Source organism: Rousettus aegyptiacus, unplaced genomic scaffold (assembly GCF_014176215.1).
Source record: "Rousettus aegyptiacus isolate mRouAeg1 unplaced genomic scaffold, mRouAeg1.p scaffold_m13_p_10, whole genome shotgun sequence".
NCBI lineage: Eukaryota > Metazoa > Chordata > Mammalia > Chiroptera > Pteropodidae > Rousettus > Rousettus aegyptiacus.
The window spans coordinates 73783590-73802597 of record NW_023416285.1 but is presented as its reverse complement, the minus strand read 5'-3'; the positions used below and the strand labels follow the sequence as shown (position 1 = coordinate 73802597).

Here is a 19008-nt window from a genome sequence, read left to right as displayed (position 1 = left end):
GTAGCGTTTGGTCAGATTCCCCTGGGTTCTGTGGTGTTTGGCCTTAGAGGGTATGGTGGGAGGGGCCCTCTGGGTTGGGGTTTGGGGGTTGAGGGCTGTGGTTCAGCCTAGGTTTTGCAACCGTGCCTGGTAAAAATCAACTGTTCTCTGCCATCTCGCTTCTCTGCTTTCTGTCTTAATGACTGGACCCTGCTGCCAGCCGCGTGGAGCTCACAGCACTCCCAGGTAGGGACATTCAGGGTACTCGCCGCACCTTTTCCCCTCCTCCTTCTCCTCCTCCTCCAGGGAGCGCCAGAGGCTGCGAGATGCAGCTTCTTTATTTCTCTGAGTCCACCGCTGGACACCCAGTGTTCTGACCTGTGGTAGCTCTTATGCGCAGATCGCATGCTCAGACATGCTGGTGTGCAGTTTGGTGGGTTTTGTTGAGTTTTAGATGTTTTTCATCTTATTGTTGTTTAAAGGGGAGAGATCTAGGGATGTCTCTCACTTCACCATGTTTCTCTAATGTGAACCACGAGACTGAATTTTGATTGAAAGACACACACAGACTAAAAGTAAAGTGATGAAAAAGATATTTCATGAAAATTGAAACAAAATTAAAAAGTTGGAGCAGGAAAACATACCTGAAAAACTAGACTTTAAAACAAGGCTATAACTAGAGACAAAGAAGGACCCAGTAATTCCAGTTGTGGGTATTTATTTATCTGAAGAAACCCAAAACACTACTTTGAAAAACATGTGTATCCACATGTTCATTATCTCATTATAACAGCCAAGATATGGAGGCAATCTGTGTGTCCATCAACTGATGAACTGATAAAGAAGAGGTGGTACATATGTACAATGGAATCTTATTCAATCATAAAAAAGAATGAATGTTTACCATCTACAACAATGTGGATGGACCTAGATAGTATTGTGCTGAGAGGAGTAAGTCAAACAGAAAGAAAATGCCATGTAAGTTCACATATATGTAGAATCTAAAGAACAAAAAAACAAAAACAACAGAAATAAACTCATAGATACAGAAAACATTTTGGTGGTTGACAGATTGGAGAGAAGTTGAAGGAATGGGTGAAAAGGTTAAGTGATTAAGAAGTATAATTGGTAGTTACAAAATAGTCATAAGAAATGGCCAACTAATATTTGAAAAGTTGCTCAATATCATTAGCTATTAGGGAAATGCAAATCAAAACCACAATGAGATTCCACCTCATACCTATTAGAATAACTATAATCAACAAGGCAAGTAATAACAAATGTTGCAGAAGTGCAGAGAAAAAGGAAGGCTCATATACTGCTGGTGGTACTGCAAATTGGTACGGCCACTGTGGAAAACAGTATGGAGGTTCCTCCAAATACTAAGAATTGATCTACCATATGATCCAGCAATCCTCTACTGGGTATTTACCCCAAAGACTTGAAAACCAATATCCAAAAAGGTATTTACACACCGACATTCCTAGCAGCATTATTCATGATGGCCAGGACATGGAAGCAACCGAAGTGTCCTACGGTAGATGATTAGCTAAAGAAGCTGTGGTACATATATACAATGGAATATTACTCAGCCATAAGAAGAGATGAAATGCTGCCATTAGCAACAACGCGGATGGACCTCGAGATAATCCTGCTAAGCAAAATAGGAGAGACAGAAAAAGTGGAAAATCACATGATATCACTTATATGTGAGATATAAACCTAAAAGCAACAAATGAATAGGACAAACAAACAGAAACTCACAGACATGGACTATAGATTATTGGTTACCAGAGGGTAAGGTGTGGAGGGAATGGGGGCAGTAGACAAGGTAAAGGGGGTCAAATAGGTGGTGACAGAAGAAAATCTAACTATGGGACATGAACACACAGTGTAAATATACATGCCTTACTGTTATAGTGTGCAGCTGAGACTTCCTGGATTTCGGTAAGCAATGTCGTCATTAAAATAAATAAATAAAATTTTGTAAAAAGTAAAGGTAGGGTTAAATGATCTTATAAAATTGATCATGGTAGTGCTTGCACAGCTCTAAATATGCTGTTCGATTCATACTTTTAGTGGATGAATTGTGTGGTATGGGAATTATATCTCAATAAAGCTAATTTTTTAACAAGTTAAAAGACAAATTGTTGGGAAGAAATACTTACAACATATACATCAGATAAGGGATTTAGTGCTTTATATATAATGAGCTGATTCTAACTCATTAGAAAAAATGAAAACATAGGATAGTAAACAAAGGAGAGGAAAAGGCAACTTGCAAGAGGGAAAATAAAAAGAACCAATGAGAATACTAAAAAATCAGTAATCAGAGAAGCCCAAATAAATGCAAAAATAAAGAAAAAAACTGGTAATACCCAACACTGAGAATAGGGGAAATTGATTCTTTTACATTAATGGTAGGAACTTAAACATATCAACTGCTTTTCTGATGAACAAAGAAATTCCAGCAATTCCGGTTTTAGCAATTTCTTGTATCTTTTACATATGCACAGCCATGAATTCATTAATTGCTGAATTTTTTGTAACAAAAAAAAAGGAAAATTTTGACTTTTAACCAATAGGTCAATAGTTAAAGTATGCTGCACCTATACCATGGAATATTATGTATCTAATGAAAAACATTGAGCTAGACCTATGTGTATTGACATAGAAAGACCTTTGAAATAAATTGTTAAGAGAATAAAGCATGTTGTAGAGCACTGTGTATGGTGTGTGATTACATTTGTGTTTTTTAAGACTACAAAAATGTGTATGTGTGTGTGCGTGTGCATGTGTGTGAAGGATACATTCCAAATGTTAACAGGAAGGACTTTAACTTTTTGTTCCACATTCTTTTATTTTCTCTCTTTTAAACTCCCTCTTAATAATTTGTTACTAATATTTTTTAAAATATGAGTTCTAAGAAGAAATAGAAGTCAGGTATCTACTCAGAACTACTGAACCACAATCTCCAGAAGTGGAGATTGAGCATATGTATTTTTTTAAGCTCAAGAGGTGATTCTGATACACAGCAAGAATTGAGACTGTAAAAAACAGTATAGAGTTTCTCAAAAATGTAAACATATGATCCACCAATTCCATTCCTGGGTATATAGCCAAAGAATTTAAAGCAGGAACTCCAACATATATTTGTACACCTATGTTCATGAGCAGCATTATTCACTATGTTCATAGCAGCAATAGCCAAAAGATGGAAACAACCCAAACATTCATCAACAGATGAATGGATAAACAAAATGTTGTATATATATATATACAATGGATATTATTCAGCTTTAAAAAGGAATTACATCTGACACATGCTATAACATGAATGAACCTAGAAGATATAATGCTAAGTGAAAAAAGCCAAACACAAAAGGACAGAATATTGTATGATTCTACATGTATGGGATACTTGGAGTAGTCAAATTTATAAAGATAGAAGAATGGTGGTTTCCAGGGGCTGGAGAAAAATAATATGGGGAGTTATTGTTTCATGGGTATAGAATTTCAGTTTAGGAACATAAAAAAGTTCTGGAGATGGATAGTGATGATGGTTCCACAAGAATATAAACATACTTAATGCCACTGAATGGTACATCTAAAAATGACTAAACAGTAAATTTTATGTTATGTATATTTTACCACAATGCAACATTCTTTTTGAAAGAATGAGAAAAAAAATAAATATGAAGAAACCTTTGTGATGACAATGACTTAATACTGAGGCTTAAAGAATTCTCAAATATTTATAAAGATAGATTACAGATTTCTAAAATATTTATCATGAATTAGTGAATTAAGATAGAGGCTTCATCCTTCCTAAACAATTATCAAATATTTACTGAATATTTTACATACAAAAAGCTCACCATACTATCTTCCATAGTAGCTGCACCATTTTACATTCCCACCAGCAATGCACAAGGGTTCCAATTTATCCATGTACTCACCAACATTTGTTGTTTCTGGTGGGTATTTTTTTTATAATAGCCAACCTAATCGGTGTAAAGTTATGCTATCTTTCTCTGCATACGTTCTGATTTAATCAGCTAATGAACTTGCTCTGACAATTATCTATTTCCTTTGTTTTCTTATATGAATACCTGAAATAACTAATGATAAATTATTGGTTACTAGCAAATAAATACTAAATACACATTTTATTTATTTGTTTGTTTGATTGTTATTTATGCCTACAGCACCTGGTCTTCCTGGGTGGTCTCCCATCCAAGTACTAACCAGGCCCAACTCTGCATAGCTTCCAAGATCAGACATCAGGTTTATTCAGGGTGGCATGGCCATAGACCACAGACTATGGCTCCCCTGGAGCACAAACTCAGGACCTTCTGCATGTAAAGCAGACGTGTTGACCACTACACATCCTAAATACGCATTTTAAAACAGACTTTGTCAATAACTTTTTTTAATTAATAGACATTTTCTTGAGCAATTGTAGTTACAGAGTTCTCATATACTACTTTACTCCATCCCCCCTCACTTCTCCTATTTTTAACATCTGTATTAGTATTTTGGTGCAGTATATTTGTTACAATTGATCATCCAATTTGATACATTGTTATTAACTAAAGTTTATCATTTACATTAGGATCCATTCTTTGTGTTGTACAGTCTATGAATTTTTATGATCTTTTTTTATTGTTTCCAGATTGTCAAATATTTGGAATTATATAGTATGTAGCCTTTTTCGTTTGGCTTCTTTCACTTTGCAATATGCATCTATAAGCAATAAGGCACCTCTGTGTCTTTTCCTGGCTTGATAGCTCACTTTTTTATCGTTGAATAATATTCCATTGTATGGATGTTTCCTACTTTCCAAGGAGTAAGATTGCTAAATAGTGTGATAAGAATATATTTTGTAAGAAATTTATAATAGTTTTGCAGAGGAACTTCGAAACTGTCTTCCAAAAGTACCATTTTGCATTCCCACCGATAATGAATAAGAATTCCTGTTGTTCCACATCCTTGCTAGCATTCGTTGTTATCAGTGTTTTGAATTTTGACCATTTTATAGGTATGTAATTGCATCTTTAATTCTTTAATTTAATTAATTTTCTAATAACATGATGTGGAATATCTTTTCATATACTTATGTACTTTGTATATTTTCTTTGCTGAGGTGTTTGCTCAGATCTTTGCCCTTTTTTATTGTATTATTATTATTATTATTATTATTATTTAGTTTTAAGAGTCCTTTGTACATTTTGGATACTACTCTTTATCTGATCTTTATCATTTTTACAAATATTTTTCTTTTTTTCCTCTGGCTTTATTGAAATATAATAGATAATTAGTTCTTTGCATTTATATCGTACAATTCAATGACTTTTTTTCCAATTATAGTTGGCATACAATAATATATTAGTTTCAGTTGTACAGCATAGTGATCAGAGATCCACATAACTCACAAAGTGATCACCCTACTAAATATAGACCCCTCTTCCCCCTTAAATATTTATTACAACATTATTAACTGTTTTCCTTATGCTACACTTTATATCTCCATGTCTATTTTGTATCTATCCATTTGTACATCTTAATTCCTATGCCCTTTTCCCCTGTTCCCCCAAACTCCTTCCATCTAGTAGCCCACAAAATATTTTCTATATCTATGAGTTTATTACCATTTTTGTTGTTGTTGTGTTTATTTTGTTCCAATGTACATGAAATCATGCGATATCTGTCTTTCTCTATCCGAACCATTTCATTCAGCACAATACCCTCTAGGTCCATCAAGGCAATATCTTTTTCCATCCCCTTCCTTTAAGTCTGTGTGTGTCTTTTAATCTGAAATGAGTCTATCGTAGGCAGCATATGTAAGCGTTTTGTTTTCTTATCCATTCAGCCACTCTCTCTTTTGGTTGGAGCATTTAAGTCTTTTCCATTTGAGGAACTTCTTGATAGGAACATAGTTGTTATTATTCTTTATTCCTGCTTTTGATCTATGTTTTTTCTTGTTAAAAAAGTCTCTTCAACATTTCCTGTAATACTGGCTTGGTGGTAATGAATTCCTTTAGCTTATTTTTGTCTGGGAAGCTCTTTATCTGTCCTTCAACTATAAATGATAGCTTTGCTAGAGAAAGTATTCTTGGTTGTAGATCCTGGGGTTTCATTATGTTGAGTATTTTGTGCCAAGCACTTCTGTCCTGCATAGTTTCTTCTGAGAAATCAGCTGCCAGGCTTGTGGGTGCTCTCTTTCAGGTAACTAACTGCTTTTCTCTTGCTGCCTTTAAGATTATATCCTTGTATTTAAACTTTGGCATTTTAATTATGATGTGTCTTGGTGTGGACCTCTTTCTTGGGACCAGGTTAGGGAAGTTTTCCAACATCATTTCTTCAAATAGCTGTTTAACATCTTGTTTTCCTTTAGGTACTCCTATGACATGGACATTGTTACATTTAATAGTGTCCCATAGGATCCTTAAATTATTATTATAACCTTGGCTTCTTTTTTCTTGTCATTCTGACTGAGTGTCCTTGGCTTTCCCATCCTCTATACAGATCATTTGATTCTCTTCTTCATCCACTCTGTTTATGCCATATAATTTACTCTTCATCTCGGATAATGTGTTTTTCATTTCTGACTAGTTCTCTTTTATAATTTCCATTTTTATGTTTTTTATCTCTTTGTTAAAGTTCTCACTGAATTAATCTACACTCCCCCTAAGTTCATCAAGCATCTTTATAACCAGTGTTTTGAACTCTGCATCTGTTAGATTGCTTGACTCCATGATTCCTGGATCTCTGTTCTGTTCTTTCATATAGTTTCTGCTTCTTTGACTTCCCATTTTGGTTGCCTTTCTGTATCTATTTCTATGTACTAAGCAAAGCTCCTAAGTCTCCTGGTCTATTTAGCGTAGCTTTGTGTAGTAGATGTCCAATGTCACAGTCCTTAGAGGGGTTCAGTTGCAGACCAAGTTTAGTCCCAGTCTGTGCCCCTCTGGGGCCACCTGTTAAGATTAAGCAAGCAATCCACAGATGTTGTGCTTATAGTTGACTCAAGAAACTACACCAGAAACTGAGACCAGCTGCCACCAGTGTGAGTCTTGGTGCTGCTCAGCAACAAGAATCATACCCACCGAGGGCACAACTAGATGTGGCTTTGGTGGGAACACAAGTTGGGGGAGGTAGAGTTTCATGGAATCCTCTGAGCAGAGCGAACTTTGTTATCCAGTTTGATGACATCTCAGCTATGGTGGCACTGAGTTCACACATTGGGAGGGTAGAGGGCTCAACAGAGGAACTATGGATACTGCTGGCACTTCTCCTGGGGAAAGAGTCTTACCTCCGGCCCTCATTCTGACAACTCAGTGCACCCCTGTAAGTTTCTGGTGCCCCGCCCCCACCACACTGCCTACTGGTGCTCAGAGTGAGCAGGTTGCCACTGGGAAAGTCTGCTCTCAGACAGGTCCCTTAAAGATGTGTCTGCAGCTGCCAGTTGCCACTGTCGCAGCCTCTGTCCCACTCAGCCGCTGGGACTGGGCGGCCTTGCAACTTCGCCCCCTCCTACCTTCTACGATTGTAGGTTGATTAATTACTTCTCTCCCGAGTTGAAGTGCTTCTGTTTGTCTACATCCCAAGCAACTTTCCTTGCTGTTTGCTCTGTGTTTCTGTCATAATTTTGATTTGTTCACAAGAGAGATAAACAAAGCTTCTATCATCCCTGCCATTTTTTTCAGATGTCACAGATTTTTCTTTTAGTCTTTGCTTATCTTTTCATTCTCTTAATAGTGTCTTTTGCAAAGCAGAAGTTTTATTTGTTTGTTTGTTTGTTTGTTTGTTAGGCCTATTTTATTGCTTTTTTCTTCTATGAGTTGTGTTTTTGGTGTTCTGAGTACAAAGCTGTCTCCAAACCAAGGTCTTCTAGATTTTCTTTTATGCTATCTTCTAGAAGTTTTATAGTTTTGCCTTTTACATTTAGGCCTTTTACATTGATCCACTTTGAACTAATTTTTGTGAGGTGTGTAAAGCCTGTATCTAGGTTCATTTTTTTGCATGTGGATGTCCAATTGTTTTAGCACCATTTGTTGAAAAAGCTATCATTTCTCCATTGAATTGCCTTTGCTTCTTTGTCAAAGATAAATCAACTATATTTTTGTGAGTGTATTTCTGAGTTTTCTATTCTATTCCATTGTTTTGAGGGTCTATTCTTTTGCCAAAATCATACTGTCTTGATTACCATAGCTTTAAGGTAAATCTTGAAGTTTGGTAACATCAGTCCTTGGATTGTCAGTACCTTAAAAAATGTGTTGGGTCTTTTGCCTTCCCACATAAAATTTAGGGTCAACTTGTCAATATCCACAAAATAACTAGCTGGCATTTTTATTGCATTTAATCTATAGATTAAGTAGCCTACAAATTGATATTCCAATCGATGTCTTACAATATCATCAAGATTGGTTTTTATCACATATTTTCATTTTTGATAATTTTACAGTTATTTTTATATGTCTTTTTAATAACTTGTAAGTTAAAGTTTTTTTCTTTAGATATACAGTTACATTTCCTCTTTTGTATATTTTTATTCATTTTTGGGGGGTCATTTATTTGTTAGAGATTTAAAGTATTTTTCTTATTGGTATCCATGAATTACATATATAACAAAAAGTTGGCCACTGCCTTCTAAATTTGCTCAAATATTTCCCAAGTTTGTTATTTGCCTCTCAATTTTTTATTTTTCATGTATTTTAATTATAGTTAAATTACATATGATCATATAAACCATATATTTATATAATTTAATATTTACTTATATTTTCTTCTAGTATACTATGACTATCAGTGTTTTTTTAATTATGGTAAGAAAAACACATAACATAAAATTTACCATCTTAATCATTTCCATGGCTGTATATTTTGAAATAAATGTATGTGTGAGGGTTTAAATTATTCCATTTAAAATTTTTATTTTTAGTAATAATTTTGCAATATATGTATATATCAAATCATTACATTGTGCACCTTAAAGTAATACAATATTATATGTCAATTATATCTCAATAAACCTTGAAATTTTTTATTTTATAAATAGTGAATTAATTGTACCAACTCCATTCATTCAATAGACAATTTGATTTAAGGATTTACTATGATAAGCAATGATAACAATTTAAATGATAGTCTTAACAGTCTAGTGAAGGAGACAAATAATTTCAGGATTATATGATAAATGCAGTGATAAAGCCATGCATAGTATACTATAGGTATATTTATTCAACATATACTTTAGTGACTACTAGGCCCCATGTATTCAACAGAGAACCAACAGTTATGGTCCCTGTTTTTGAGGGGGGGGGGACACTCAAATAGAGGATACAGATCAATTTATTGTGTGATTTATCGATTTATTGTGTGATGAGTATCATAAGAGAGAAAGCATGGGCTGCCATGGGAACACAGAAGAGATCCATCTAAATCAAATCAAACTGGCTTTTTTTCTCTCTGGCTGCATGTGGATCAAACACCATCATGAAGAACACAATAACTGTCTGGATCAACCAACTTCAACAAAAACAAATGGTCATTCACGTCCTTTACCCTGAGAAGGCAACAGTACCTAAGGCAGAAATTTGGAGAAAACTAGTTAAAATGTACAAGAGAACACCAGATGCCATCTTTGTATTTGAATTCAGAAACCATTTTGGTTATGACAAGACAATTGGCTTCAGTACAGTTTACGATTCCTTGGATTACACTAAAAAAAAAAAAAAAAAATGAACCCAGACATAGATTAGCTAGCGATGGCCTGTATGAGAAGAAACAGACATCAAGAAAACAGAAAGGAATGTAAGAACAAAATGAAGAAAGTCAGGGGGACTGCAAAGGCCAATGTTGGTGCTGGCAAAAAGTGAGCTAGAGATTTGACAACAGAAGAAGTAAATATTCTGCAGTGACTTTATCTGCAGTGGTTGTGCAGATTTTTCACGAAAGAATTAATAAACTGCAAACACTTTTTAAAAATTTAAATAAATAAATATGAATGAATGAATGAATGAAACCAGGAGTCAGAAAGGCTTCCAGAGAAAGTACTGAAGTTTTGAGCTAGTGAAGTTGGGAAACAACTACATCAAGAGCACATGCACCAAGGCACAGGGATGTGAGTGATCAAGATGTGTATTACTAAAACTTGTTTGTTATAGCCATAGAGAAGTATGCTACTGTAATTAACTGATGATAAATGATTCTAAAAATGTAATGCAGGAGCCAGAACATAGTGTCTTTTATGCTAAATCCTAGTGTCACTTCCTGAATTATCTTTCCCTTTCACATAAAAATAAGAATGTTTATTGAACACTTACTATGTGTTAGTCTCTGTTCTAAGTGCTTGCTTTACATATATTAATTAATCTAATGGAGGCACAGAAAAGTTAAACAATTTGTTCGTAGTCACGCAGCTGTATTTAAACTCAGGCATCTAACTCCAGAGACCAAACGTTCAACCACTCCGCCTCTCATTAGGATGTGTACTTCAACTATGTAAAACAATTTTTTCAAGGTTATTTAGAAGCTATAGATGCTATACTGTTTAAAATATGCTTTTTAATGTTTTCATATCTGAAGATAGTTTATGCCTTTACTATTTCCTTTTTCAGATTTTTTGGTAATTATTGCCTATTTATTCTTTAAATGAACTTTCACAATAATTTTGTTTAAAATTTGGGATTAGAAGTTTTGGGTTAAAAGTGTATTAAATTTATAAACTAAAAAGGAAAGTATACAGTGTTTCCACATAAAAAGTGCTATATATTTCTTAATTCATTGTTTTTCAAATTTATCAATACATTTTTATACTTTTCCTAAAATAGGTAACATTTAATAAGATTATTCTTAGACGTGTTGTAATTTTTGTGGAAGTGTGATGTCATACGATGTTTTCTAATTCTTTATTATCGGCATGTAGGAATGCTATTTATTTGCATATAAGATTGTTTTCCTGAAATGTGAAATAATAAAAACTCAAAAACTATAAATATAGAAAAGGCATATACTGTAGGTAATAATGTTCAAAATGTTCAGAAAAGATTTGGGCCAATATGAAAGGCTACAAAGAAAATTTGACATTTTTTAATTCATTGTTTATATGTTTAGTTACACATCAAACTATTAGCACGGTGCATTTTAATCTAATTTTTCTCATAATAAGAGAATAAAACATGTTAGTGTCTGAAACAGAGCCACCCCCCTCAAACTACATTTCTCTCCATGACTCATCCTGACTCTCACAGTTCAAGCTAATCATTGACAGAGCTTTACAATCACAAGCTCTTACCGAAGCGTTGATAAGACAGTCGAGCAGTTAGTGGCAAATGAAGCCAGGCTGTGCGGCAGGATCTCCAGGGAATGAATGGATTTTCTTCGGTACCAATGAAAGAAACATACGCTATAGGAAGACAATGTCCAACGTGGGAATGCAAACATCTGTCATCCTGTCAGCATTTATTTTCCTACGAGCTGTTATTGGATTTTCTGGAGATGGAAGAGCTATATGGTCTAAAAAGCCTAATTATAGTCCGATAAATGAAAGTCAGCTGTTTCTCTATGACACTTTTCCTAAAAACTTTTTCTGGGGCGTTGGGACTGGAGCATTTCAAGTGGAAGGCAATTGGAAGACAGATGGGAAAGGTCCCTCTATATGGGATCATTTCATCCATACACGCCTTAAAAATGTCAACAGCACAAATAGTTTCAGTGACAGTTACGTTTTTCTGGAAAAAGACTTATCAGCTTTGGATTTTATAGGAGTTTCGTTTTATCAGTTTTCAATTTCCTGGCCAAGGCTCTTCCCTGATGGAATAGTAGCAGCTGCCAACGCAAAAGGTCTCCAGTACTATAATACTCTTCTGGACGCTCTAGTACTTAGAAACATTGAACCTATAGTTACTTTATACCACTGGGATTTGCCTTTGGCACTGCAAGAAAAATATGGGGGGTGGAAAAATGAAACCATAATAGATATCTTCAATGACTATGCCACATACTGTTTCCAGATGTTTGGGGACCGTGTCAAATATTGGATTACAATTCACAACCCATATCTAGTTGCTTGGCATGGGTATGGGACAGGTATGCATGCCCCTGGAGAGAAAGGAAATTTAGCAGCTATCTACGCTGTGGGACACAACCTGATCAAGGTACTGTACAGCTGGCTTCATATAATAGCTTCAGAATATAAGGAGCAGGAGTTAAAACGGTAGACTAAGAAATGTATCTTCTGTTGAAATAATTAATTCTCTTTATTGAAATAAACTCAACTAATTTTTGTCTAACTCACAAGTTCTATCCTCAAATTTTATATTTAAAGTACTGTATGTTTTATTTACTAAGTTATTACTAATATATTAGTCCAATTATCCTTCTTAAAAAATTGCACTTTTTAAATTATTTAACTATTTTAAAATCTATAATCATACATTAAAGTATGAGAATATGAGTTTACTTTCATTCTGAGGAAAACCAGTACTTTACAAATTTAATTGGTGAAACCTTTTTATTATAACATGTAACCATTTCAGAATTATATTAAGACATTTCAAATATGTATTTGTCGTTACTATTCCTATTCTTAGTGGTACTTAGCTATAGTAAGCTAAATAAATGTTAGCTAACTGATACATACTAAATACAGAAATTGAAATAAACATACCCCACATTTGGTTTTATTCGTTACATAGCAGAAAAGATGAGATGCATTATTCTAGGAGTTACACTAGTAATATAAAAACTGGGAAGAATAAACTCTACTGTTTTAAAGCAGTATAGTTCAAAAGCTAGAGGTTATGTTAGGAAATGTTAAAATTATTAAACAATAGGAAAAATGTAAGCAAAATAATAGTTAATATTCATTGAGTATTACTATGTGCCACAGACTACATTAAGCATTTTTGCACATTTAATTCTCATGATAACCTTATGAACTAGGTCCTATTATTGTCCTCATTTTAAAGATGAGAAAACTGAAGCTTAGTAAGATTAAATAACATGCCCAGGTTACAGAGTAAAATGCAGCTGTTGTGAACAGGGGGTTTATAAATGACAAGAAAATTAAACATTAAATGTCTTTATTAAGAATGTTTTTAAAAGAGGAAGCAATCTTTGGGGAACTTTCAAGAGAGTTTGCCTCACATTGAGACTAATATCTAGAAATAGATTTAACTTTTTGAATCAGCTAGTTTACTTGGGAAAAATAAGTTTACTCTAGACACCTGTTACATTTTTTAAATGAGAAAATTATTAGTAGGGTTTTATTATGTGCTAAGAGAAGTAATCTAATTTTTAATAATCAAATATTATATATATAGAAAGATAAAAAATGTATAGAAACATAAAATTACTCCATTTCTAAATTTGCACATAAAAAAATATCTACTACCCTTCTTTGTGAACTTTCTGGACTATTATCATTGTGCATTGTACTATGATTCATCATATCTGCCTTTGCAGTAAACAGATTAGATTGCATTATAATTTTAAGGTCATTTATGTATCCTTGAACAGAGTTGCATATAAAACATATTAATGAGTGGGTATACTGTGATTTGAGAAATAAGACCTTAAAGGGGAAGAAACTTATAGTTATTAACTATGAAGATTATGCAATATAAGTTAGAAAACTATTCATTTTATCTAGTCCTTTTAATTAATAAAACAATACATGCTTGTGTAAATTGAGAAACATCAAATTATACCAAAGGATATAAAGTGAATAAAGTGAAATTCCTCTCTCCGTTCCACCTGACAATCCCAACTTCAAGGAAACTACTGTTAATAGTTTCTTATAGTCTTTTTAAACTTTTCTATACAAATACATGTAAATATATGTTTAACCTTTTTGTTTTTTTAAAAAAATGTCTGAATTGTTGAAAAGTTTTGGGTTACCTGAAAAGAATGTTAACAATTAGAATTTTCATGAAAAATATGTTTAAGTGGTTAATTTAAAGCCTTAAAACTGGCAAATAGTTTTTTAAAATACACAGGAAAAAGTAGTAATAGACATTGTCTCCAAACAGCATTTAAAACGCTATATTTTCTGATATTTTTAATGTTCCTCTAATTTGAGAAAAACTCTGCCTTTAATACAAAATTAAGCACTCTGATAGTGAGATAAACTTTGTTTTAAACTGAGAGGTTACATATTTAAATTGTTGTGTTTTCCAAATAATTTCTTCTATCTCTTTAAAATTTCTAAATCACTAACCTAAATAAGGAGTTTCTTGAAATCAGTCAGAAAGTGAAACATGCTGCATAACCCAGTGACTTACAGCACAGAGAGAAATCTTGCAATGGTTTGGTAGCCTGAGGTGAACTTGTTTTTCCCATTTGTCCCCTCTCTGCCTTTCCTTTAACAAAAAAAAAAAAAAAAAAAAAATTAATTTAATTTTTAAAACTTGCATTGTTAGTTTCAAGTATACAGTACATTGTTTAGACATTTGTATAGTTTATAAAATGATCCCTCTAATTGCTCTTTCTCTCCTCTGACTCTCTACCTAGCCATTACATTAATGCTAACTGCATTCCCTATGCTGTGCTCCTCATCCCCATGACCATCTATCAACTACTAATTTGTTCTTCTTTAATCCTTCTCTCCTTTCTTCCACATCCCCAGCCCTTCTCCCTTCTGGCCATCACCAGATTGTCCTCTATAGTCAAAAGTCTATTTTTGATTAGTTTGTTCTTTTTGTTCCTTAGATTCCACATATAAGTGAAATCATATGGTATTTATCTTTCTCTGTCTGACTTATTTCACTCAGCATAATAACTTCTAGGTCCATCCATGTCATTGCAAATGGTTGGATTTTATTTTTTTTAATGGCTGAGTAATATTCCATTGTATATATGGACCATAACTTCTTTATCCAATCATCTCTTGATAGGCATTTAGGTTGCTTCTACATCTTAGCTATTGTAAATTGTGCTGCTGTGAACGAGGGGTGCATAGATCTTTACTAATTATTGTTTCGGTTTTCTTTGGATTAATTTAATATGTTACATTGCAATTAAGTATTTGTTCCTTATTATACAGCCTTGTGACACAGAAGAAGCTTTCTTTAGAATTAGTTTTTAAACCAAAAAATCTGAATTAAAAAAAAAAAAGCCTAATATAAAACCGAGTTTGTGGTTGCTTATAGACCACTTTATCCTCCAAACCTCGGATATTGAAGAGACTGCATAGTGGCTATTGGGATCTTTTAAGTTCTAGGATGATCTCGGTCTGAAATGTCCTGGTTTGGAGGAAACCTAAATTATCCTGCCAGTCCCAAGACTGAACTGGAATTTAAATTCCACTTTACCTACCTATAATTGTGAAACAACCTTGAAAGGTACTTATTATTTTCCCCATTTTACAGAATGATATTTTTAACATGCATCATGTTACTCCCTATTTGTGATGCCCCAAACTTTTGGAATAAAGTCCCAATTTTTCATCAAAATCTTCAAGATGCATCCTGGCTTCCATTCCAGGCTCCTTCCTGGCCACTCATTCCCATCACCAATGCCAAGCCCTTGTACCTCACATTCCACTATAATGCACTACTAGCACTATCCTGATTTTACCTTACTATTCCTCTCCACTCCACCTCTACTAGTGCTCTAGCCAGCTAGAATGTCTTTCTTATTCCCTGCTTTGTTTATATAATATCCTTCAAGACTCATTTTAGGCAGTCACCACCTATAAGTTATTCTTGACCTGTCAGAGTTAGTGCCTCCACTGAGACCTCTCATAATAAGATGTGCATGGTACTCATACCATGTTACTTTTCTGTATCCCCAACTAGACTAAGAATTCCTTGAAAGGAGAGGCTATTTTTTTATTTGTCTTTATGTTTTCAGCACCTTGCACAGAATATTAGGTATGTGCTAGGTATAAATGTTGTTGAATGAGTGGTTTAGAATTTCTATCTTAAACCTGTAATCAAAGACCCAATCTCAAGTTCAAAATTTATATTTCATTACATTATTACTAATTCCTGAAATTGCCTATATTAATCTAGTGATGCATTAGTCAGGGCTATTTTGATTGCAAATGACAGAACCCTAATTCAAGTTAGCTTAAGCAAAAATGAGCAATTTCCTGGCTCTGTAACCAAATCACAGGGATGAATTGCATTATAATTTCAAGGTCATTTATGTATTTTTGAATAGATTTGTATAGTCAGTAACCCAGTAACCAGGACACTCTCAGAAGCCCTTTGTCTTGGTCTTTCATATCCATTTCTTCTTGTGGGTTGGCCTCATTCTCTCCTTTATAGAGGAAAGATTTCTCTCTCCTAAATTTAGTTTTTTAAATTCCAAGCTATCTGGCCTATGCTTTTATCCCTCAGATTAGCAAATCCCCCAAATTCCACATTAGCAAAGGCAATAATGGAATCTATTTTCATTTTATTTTTAGATCAATAAATATGCATAATTTAGATTTATAGATTTCTCCCCTGCTAAAAATGTAACATTTCAGAGCCTGAGTAAACATGCACAGAGGGCGGGGAAGATGAGTTTGCTTATGTTTATTCATTTTATTGAATAGTGATAGTTATTGAATAAATGATAGTTTATTCATTTTATTACTCCACTAAATACTGCCAGCTTCCATGATAGTTTTGATGATTTCAGGGCTCCAAATTGTCTTTCATAGACATATACTGTTTACATAATAACAGGATTTCTCAAATTCGACACTATTGACATTTGGAGCCATATAATTTTTTGTTGTGGTGGGCTGCCTTGTACATTGCAGGATATTTAGCACCCTCTACCCACTAGATTCCTGTTTCCAGAATTATGACAACCAAAAGAGTCTCTAGACATTGCCATATGTGCCCTGGGTTGGCAAAATTCCTCTGTCTTCCCTCCCTTGAGAACCACTGACTTGTACCTATAGTAGACAACTGGTTAAAGGCACAAAGCATAAAGAGCAAGGACATTGAAATATAGCCAATATGAGGGACATAAAAAATTGATAATTTACAAAATTGCCTCAAGGAGATTTTCACCAGATCTATAAGTTGCATACAAAATTCATAATTAATTTATAGTATACCAAGTTGTTTTGGAAGAAGAAACAATGCTTTAAGAAATATTAGGGAAGGAAATAATGATGAGTAGATCTAGTTTGACTTTTCACATATTTAGAATAAAGACTGTCCCTATTGTATATGTAGTTATTTATGAACAAGTCACTAAACTTACTTTTTGAAAGCTTATACTTTTTTAAAAAGCAAAATTTTAGAATTTAAGCAAAATGTTATTATATAAACAATTTTTATCCATTTTGATGCCATAACATCACATTCCACAAAGCCACAAAGTTTAGTTTTTTTGTGTATCACTTCATGTTGGCTTGTTTGTTTGTTTGCATATCCAAGTACCACATATACTATTATTTATTAAAACATTTTTTATAAAATGTTTGTTTTGAAAGGAAACTTTATATCCTACTATACATGAGAGACAAGTATTTTCTAATACCCTTAAAATAAATATGTAACATTTAAAATTTTTTTAATTTCATTTTTGTTATATCTAATGTCATCTCCCATACAAAAAAAAAAAAAAAAAGATAGATGTACCAGACTTGGAAAATACCACAGAATGTGTAATTTTTATGCTGTATTTTAGTATACATTTTGTCCTAAAAACAAACACAAGATATTGTTTTAAAATGTGTCATAAAATGCTTTTTGTTGTGTAATTAAAATAATTTAAATAGTACAATAGTGTTTCTTAAATGGGAAAATGCCAATATTTATGTTTGTATGAGTATTTTAAATATTCGATTTGTTTTCTAAATATTTTAAATGAACTTTATAATCTTTAATTAGACATATAAATAAATACATGTCAACACTTTTTGGTATAGTACACATAAATGATGAAAAGATTTTTAAAATTCTTCAGGGATTCAAAAGATTGCTTAATACAGTGAAAGAGGCTTTCAAGACAAGAAATGTTGGGAAACACTGATCTAGGTCAAGGGCTTACCAACTTGTTCTTGAGCCTGGGATATTTATTTCTTTTCTATGTTTCCACCTCTTTGAGAAACTTTATCTTAGCATTTCTTGGCATCATTCCCTCACAGAAGCTCAAACAAGGGCAGAAATGTGTTAGATATTCATAAATACCTCAACTGATTATTTTCTGAAGATCTGCCTTGTTCCAGAAAAGATTTAAATTTTCAGTTGAATAGAAGTGGATTTCAGACACAAACATACTTTAACATATAATCCAACAGAAACATATAGTCTTTTCAGGATGTGCAACTCAATTATGTATGCCCGTTTCTATGAAATATTTTATATTTAAAAAGCCCATCTTGAAACAAGCTACAGAATGTTGATGACTCTTAAAGCTGAGTGATGTGTTCATAAGGGTTCATTATTTTATTCCTTAGATTTTTGTGTATTATGACAATTTCTCCTATTAAAAGTAAAAAATAAAATACAAGAGTATTTTATATTTTTAAATAAAAGAAAATAAAACAATCACTTCTATATAGTACACTTCTTAAAGGCTATGTCAAAATTCTTAACCAAAATTTAGTACAAAAACTGCAAAAACAGCTGTGAAAAAAAGCCACCATTTACATAATTGATAGCTAAGACTTCTTTTGCCAACAGACTGCTGCAACTGCTTTCTTGAACAAGAAGGCTGCAAAGTTTCATGGGCACATTTTTATAAATTAAATGTCATTTTTATACCTCTTCTGCTCACTCCCTCACCAATGTCTTGAAGATTAAGTATAATATTTTGAAATGGAAACACTAGCAGAAGCCTTTTTTAGTTTGTCTTGGTTAGATAGAAGCAAAATCGTCAAAAATCATCTAAAATGTTTTTTTTCCATAAAATAAAGGATTTCTTTTTTAAACTCCCTTGTTAAAGTTGGGTTGCAAGTTAATAACATACCATATTTTTGCTAAATCTTTTTAAATCATATTTTTGCTAAAAAATCTAGCCCAAGCTTTTTTGTCAATGAAGGACAGAAAAAAAGGTTAACAAACAAACAAGAAACTT

At 33.2% G+C, this 19008-nt stretch overlaps 1 protein-coding gene, 1 long non-coding RNA gene and 1 pseudogene across 3 annotated transcripts in view; 1 reads left to right on the top strand and 2 right to left on the bottom strand.

The window, feature by feature from the left end:
- Nucleotides 1-14368, bottom strand: part of LOC107497769 — a 39637-nt gene extending 25269 nt beyond the window's left edge. The window contains exon 1 of one of the 2 annotated variants that reach the window (XR_001593882.2): nucleotides 14201-14368. This is a non-coding gene — a long non-coding RNA (uncharacterized LOC107497769). The remainder of the gene's footprint in view (nucleotides 1-14200) is intronic. The other variant, XR_001593881.2, reaches the window with a different exon arrangement.
- Nucleotides 4179-4294, bottom strand: LOC118609226 (annotated as a pseudogene).
- The window catches only part of KLB (klotho beta), a 31857-nt gene continuing 24069 nt past the window's right edge, over nucleotides 11221-19008 (top strand). The window contains exon 1 of the mRNA XM_016119976.2: nucleotides 11221-12137. Within this exon, the coding sequence (XP_015975462.1) occupies nucleotides 11313-12137 (825 nt within the window). The 5' untranslated portion in view covers nucleotides 11221-11312. The remainder of the gene's footprint in view (nucleotides 12138-19008) is intronic.